Source organism: Polyodon spathula, chromosome 20 (genome assembly GCF_017654505.1).
Source record: "Polyodon spathula isolate WHYD16114869_AA chromosome 20, ASM1765450v1, whole genome shotgun sequence".
Classification (NCBI taxonomy): domain Eukaryota; kingdom Metazoa; phylum Chordata; class Actinopteri; order Acipenseriformes; family Polyodontidae; genus Polyodon; species Polyodon spathula.
In genome coordinates, this window is record NC_054553.1 from 2,156,579 (window position 1) to 2,163,163 (window position 6,585).

A 6,585-nucleotide genomic window follows, 5' to 3' on the forward strand; every position below is an offset into this window, starting at 1 on the left:
TATGTGGATAGAAACATCAGGCTTGAAAGAGTCAATGTGACAGCCTAATCAAAGTGTTATCAGACAAACCAGCATTCTCTTTTGTTTGACAGTTAGAACAATGCAATGAATGGTGGCACATAATCAATAATCAATTAAACCCTTATTACACAGAATAAGTGCTATAGGAGGTAGTGTGGTCCAGTATTTAAAGTCCAGGGGCTTATAACCAGAAAGTCACCAGTTCAAATCCCACTTGTGCTACTGACCTCACTCTGCTCCATCCTGCAGGTGAGATGTTAAATCAATGTCCTAGTGTAAGTGACTCTGCGTATAATGCACAGTTCACAGCCTACCTCTGTAAAGCACTTTGTGATGGTGGTCCACTATGAAAGGCACTATATAAAAATAAAGATATTATTATTGCTTAGTGGGTTAAACCAGCCTCCTGTAGCCTCGAGACACTTGACACTACATTTCATTGCAAATACAAACTGCTTGGGAACAACAGATTGTCATTAGTACTGAGTATAGAACAATGCTTCTCCCAGGGCTTTCAAATCCAAAAGCAACACAGACTGTATTTGTTGCAATCAGCATTTACCATTATAGGGCTTCATATATGCAAGAACTGTTGGTACCTTATGCCGCTAGTCGTACTCTGAGATCAGCAAATGCTGGCCTGGTAGCTCCTGGAAGTCGGCTGAAATCAGGATGGGCGACCGGGCTTTAGTTGCTCTTCTCCCTGCCTTTCGAATTCCAGCCCAAATCATATCAGGAGTTCTGGCACAGTTGAAACTTTTAAACATGTCTGTTTAAGTTGTATTTTTGAGTTGGATTGCTTGGTCATTGGCTTGTCTTTTTGGTTTTTGGTTTTATTGTAAAGCGCCCTAGGATGTGTCGCATGAAGAGTGCTCTATAAAAGCAAGTTGCTTTGTACTCTATTCTATAAAAGAAATCACACACTGCAGTAGCAGTAAATAGAGTTTAATGATTACATTTCATCAGCACAAATGATGCTTGCAATATCTTTGAAAACCTCTAAGCAATGGATGCACATTAATGGTCTTTATAATGCATGCATGGCGAGTTAATCTGAACATGGGAGTTTGTCACCACAGAAATGTCCCGAGGAAACTTTTATTATATTCCGACCTGGATAAATAAGGAAAAGTTCAATGTTTTTCAGTTTTTTTTTTACATGCACACAGCACACTAAGAAGAAATATCAGGGGCACTGGGTTGGGTTAGTGAGGGCTGCTGGTTACCAGGTCAGGTGGAGGAGGCAGGTAAGTGGTTGCTAAAGAGGTGAGAATACTGTGGCTTTCTGGGGAAGCCTCTTAAAGGTCAGATCTTAATACAAAGTGTAAAATGCATGCTGTGGGTGTTGGAGAATTAGGAGCAACTCAGGACACAGAAACAATGTCAGCACCAGCAGCAGCAGCAGCAGCAGTATGAAGTGTGAGCTCTCTCATTAAACAAGATGATTCTGCTGCCTTCCTCTCTCTCACTGTTTCAAAGATGATGCGGCTGCCTTCCTGATGTCATTCACCTTTTGCGGCACCTGAACTGTCATCCCGTCCATCCACTTCTGAACAAACACCTGACAGCCCAGACGAGACCTGCAACACACAGAGGGGCGGGGTTACAAACCTGCAGCACACAGAGGGGTGGGGTTATACAGACCTGCAACACACAGAGGGGCAGGGTTAGAGACCTGCAGCACACAGAGGGGTGGGGTTACACAGACCTGCAACACACAGAGGGGCGGGGTTAGAGACCTGCAGCACACAGAGGGGTGGGGTTACACAGACCTGCAACACACAGAGGGGCGGGGTTAGAGACTTGCAACACACAGAGGGGTGAGCTTACACAGACTTGCAACACACAGAGGGGCAGGGTTAGAGACCTGCAGCACACAGAGGGGTGGGGTTACACAGACCTGCAACACACAGAGGGGTGGGGTTAGAGACTTGCAACACACAGAGCGGCAGGGTTAGAGACCTGCAACACACACAGAGGGGTGGGGTTACAGAGGAGTGTTCAATAGGTACACGATACACGTAGGTAGGGTCCAGAGAACAGCTGGCTTGAGAGAAAGAATACTGTATTATACTGGATGTGGTTTTCAAAGCTTCAAGGTTATTATAAACTGCCTTTGATTAAACCTGCTCTCAAGGTCTTAACACAGATAACACAGGCCAGGTTGAAGTACAGAGTCTCTCTCTGCTATTCAGTCAAGGCCACTCGAAATGATCTGTTGACACTCAACAAAACGCACGTGTTAGTCAGGCCATAGGCCAAGTCCAGCATGTCCAGCTCCTCGTCCACCAGGGGCTCCAGCTTGTTAAAAACGTTCTTGTCGAAAATCAGGTGGCATGTTGAGCAGGCTAGTGTTCCCTCACAAGCACCTGGAACAACCAGGCAGAACAGGGTCAAACTTAAACACAACAGAGCCTTATTGTAACAAAATAATAATAATAATAATAATAATAATAATAATAATAATAATAATAATATCACCCCTTCGATTCACGGTTGTATAATTAACAAAATAAATGAAGACTTCATTGACTTGGTGTTGAGAGCAGGATGAGGGGTAAGAATACCCTTAAGCTCCTTAACTATAATTTTATTTATTTTTTTAAAAACCATAGTAATAAAATAATCAAAACATGCCAACAACATTTTCAGTTACATGTGAAAGGTAAATACCAGAGGAAAGAAAGTTTGACAGCTGAAGTTAAAAACTTGATTTGTTCATTCAGAAGTCTTACCAAAGCCACTGAAATCTAAATTCTTGTTCACCACGACGTCCAGCAAGCTTTCCCCCTCCGTCGCTGTAGTGGTGGTCCTCTCTCCATCTTGGTTGATGAAGTGGATTGTTATTTTGCTGGGAAACAAATATATATTAAAGGATATTAGTACTGGTTTAATAAATGCTTTTTAGTAATGCGTGTCTTTTTTTTTTTTAAATCAAGTTCTAAATTGAGCTCTAGAATAGTTAGAGATTCTAAAAGAATACTAAAAAAGAGCCTTACAGTGCTTGTGGAATCAAGGTGAAGGTGAAGGTGTACAATTAAAATCGCTGTTGTGAAAAAAGTTGTATCCATTGCTCTTTATCACGTTTACATTGGCCAGCCCCTATTCTTCAGTAATACAGCTCAGGAGGTGAAGGCTGTCAAGCCTGATAACACTGGAGAATGATCCAGATAATGAAAGAAAGATCATTTGATGTGACCGAACAGCTTGCACTGTAATAAAAGTTGGCTGCAGTATTTAGGAGCACAGCAAAGTGTAAGCCACAGACACAGGTATACTATGATATGTCAAAACCATAGTAAAAACTACAGGCAATGGGAAGAAGTTAATGAGTGTGCACACCGTACCTACTGTATTGATATCTATGTGAAAACTATGTGACAACCTGCCCCAACCAGACTTTACATGATAATTGAATTCTCAAAAGTTAGCCAGTATCTGGTTCTATTTAACATGGCCACCAGTTCAGACAAACTCCAATACTACTGAGAGTTATAATATAAACAACAAGATATGCATTTTTTTACTTTGGGTACGAAAAAAAATGAAATATGTGTTAACCTTTATGTTAGATGGAATTGACCTCAAATTACAAGATAGTTGACTTCCAGACAATAGAACACACATTTCAGTGTTAGCATCACCTGCCTGCGCCATCTAGTTTCATAGATATGAGCACTGTGACAACCAACCCGTGTGACAACCAATGAAAAGCTTCATGAATATCAAACTGTATTCACTTAATCAAACAGGCTTGTACTTTAAATAAACAAATAAATAAATAACAAAAACACAAGCTAGTGAGTTACGGTACGGCTTTATGAATGGTACACGTAGTTGTTGTTCAGAAGAAAAACTTTTTAAAAACCTTTTTAAATAGACACTGGTAATTAACGAACCTGCTCTCGGCTGCGTCTTTAAAAACTCCCCGCGTGGTGTGGAGGTCTCTGCGCTGTAAAGCCACCCGTGGCAGCGGGCGTGAGAGATTCCGTGTCACCGCAGACCCCAGCAAGTAAACATGCTGTAACACGGGTTCACAGAGGAGGGACTGGAGCCGTACCACACACCGTGCCATCTCGCTGCCGAGTCTGCAAACCGGGGCTGCCTGGAGGTCTAAGTACAGAGTCAAGAGCCTTGAAATTAGCACTGCCCAAGGAGGCGGCTCTCAGCTTGCATACGCGACCTGTTTCTGGGCTGGGGTTAATAATGCAAATACGTGCAGGAATTGTTTTATTATTATTATTTTCAAAATTTTATATGAAACTTGCATCATCAACTCCATTGACGTGTAGTTCTTTAAGCAGTTTATTTTTAGCGTATATTCTTCAGAAATGTTGTTATAAACAAAACAAAAAAAAAAATTGCTTATTAAAGATAGCATTTGTGAAAAGGTGTGTGTGTGTGTGTGTGTTTTTTTTTTTTTTTTTTAAATCATTATTACGTTATTATAACCTTTAATTACAAAAGTTTTTTTTTTTTTTTTTGCATTTCAGAAAGTGTTCTCTGATTCCTATTTTAACTATTGTATTTCCCTTCGTTCTGTTAAAGAGTTTGTTTGTTTGTTTGTTTGAGTTCAGTAGCAGGACACCCTAATTATTACCTCAGTAATGTGTAGTTTACTGTGCTTTTACCATGCTAAAGACTTTGTATGTACCATGCTTTATTATCACGCTGTACCTAAGTATTTTACCATGATTGGGCTCTGCTTGAAAAGGGCAACACGGCTAGTGTTCAGCTCATTGAATAGCAAGGAGACTTCAAGGTGGAATGTTATTTAGACCAAATCCTAAACTTTATGGCCAGATGTTAACAATCTACACCCATCTGTAGTCGTATTTCCATGGAATAGTCAGGTTTTCCACAATTTCACAATTCTTTCACCATGCTCTATTATAATGCTGATATGCTTTTACCATGAAGTGCAGCACTAAACTTGTATACAGAAAATCTCTTCATTGTGGGCTGAACACAACTTATCCTGTATGTGTGTCGTGCTAAAAGTAGAGCTATTTCACCCAGCCACTTCAGGCAAGAGGTCTGTATAACTGTACACAAACAGGATGTTATCATATATGTTATTGATGTGACATACAATCCTGTCCTTTCTTTTCTTTCCAGAGTCTGCTCACTGGGGGCTGAATGTGTTGTCAGATTCAAGTTGTCCAAATCCAGCATGGTGCCTATAAGTAAAGTCATGGCTGTGGAAGAACAAGGCCAGCGATGCCAGCTCACACAGAATTAGAGCCGGCCAGATGTTTTTCAAGGGCACACATGTGTTTTTGTAGCATTCAAATGCCCACCTTGTGATAACCTCACAGAGTTTCAAAAAACCTTGGGAAAATACATTAGGGTTAGAGGTGGGAAATACTTTGAAAAGGATTTATTTTCTTTCTTGTGTGTGTGCCAAGCAGATTAATGCAGGGCTTATACTTTTCATGGATACCCTTTAGAAGTGTTTGCACAATGGTTCTCTTAGCCCCAGAAAGCAAGGTGGGGGTGGGGGACTGCTGTCTGGGGCGTACTCACATTTCTTGCTTTCTGGTTTTGCATGGCAAAATTCCAGCAAAGATTTTGAAATTATTACACATGGTTGATTAGGAGGAAGTGGGTTGGGGAAGCATATTGACGTTACACAGTGTACGGAAAGCAACAAGTGAAGCACTGCACAGAAGCCTGTACAACGCAAAAATACTTCCTCGCCGCACTTCCTGAGCAGCCTTTCCAGCAGGTCTTGTGAAAATGTGATAGTGCTGGAATAGTAGAGTATTTCCTTTCACTCATCTGTAAGGACACCCGCCTTTCAACTTGCAATCCTTTGTAGTTATTGCATTACTATACTTTCTGTAACATTTGAGGAGTACCAAATAACAAAGCTATTAAAAAAAAGTTAAGTGATTGTTCTGGCATTCATAATTGCACATGTATCTTGTTGGTTTTCGGATATAGAGGCACCCTATTTGAAATGTAATGCTTGGGTTTTTCAGGGGAAATTCACACAAAATGAAAAATGCATGTGCGGTTATAGTTACTTTGCTGCTTTTACTGAAAGCAGAAAACGTAGAAGTAATTTGCTTTTTCTCTCACGCACGAGGAAACAGATTCCTTCAAAAGTTCCTGTTGCTCCAGTTTTGGGAGCAGCGGTATTTAGCATGTTATTTGGCTCCCCCTACTGGCTGAAAGCAGAACGCACATCTGAAGTTTGGTTATGCAGTTGGACTATTCAATCTAATGAAAATGGTTTCCAGCAACCTGCGTATGTTTTGCAGAAAATACATTTTTAAGTGAAAATCGATTTGTAGACACTGTAGTAGTTTTTACTTGTCCTTAAAATAACTGTAAAAAGTCTTTTAAATACATTTTCTTACGGTACCTCTATCAATATTATCAGTGGTTTACAGAAGTAGGTATTTTAAATCGAGTGAATGCTCATTTTTCAAGCACCACCCAAATGTAGCAAAATAGAGTTAACACGTTTTCCTGTTTGTAATTTTGCTTCCTGTTGTAAAGGTACATTTCCATGGGAGACATGATACAGGAAGTAAACACGTGGCAGAAAAAAAAAGC

At 40.5% G+C, this 6,585-nt stretch overlaps 1 protein-coding gene across 1 annotated transcript; it reads right to left on the minus strand.

The window, feature by feature from the left end:
- Positions 1-956: 956 nt before the first annotated feature.
- LOC121295318 (adrenodoxin-like) lies at positions 957-4,165 on the minus strand. The gene is made up of 4 exons (XM_041219796.1): positions 3,921-4,165; positions 2,757-2,872; positions 2,261-2,390; positions 957-1,601 (listed from the first exon to the last, which is right to left on the minus strand). The coding sequence occupies exons 1-4, from the start codon at positions 4,094-4,096 to the stop codon at positions 1,487-1,489; spliced, it is 537 nt and encodes a 178-aa protein (XP_041075730.1). The 5' UTR covers positions 4,097-4,165; the 3' UTR covers positions 957-1,486.
- Between the last annotated feature and the right edge of the window lie 2,420 nt (positions 4,166-6,585).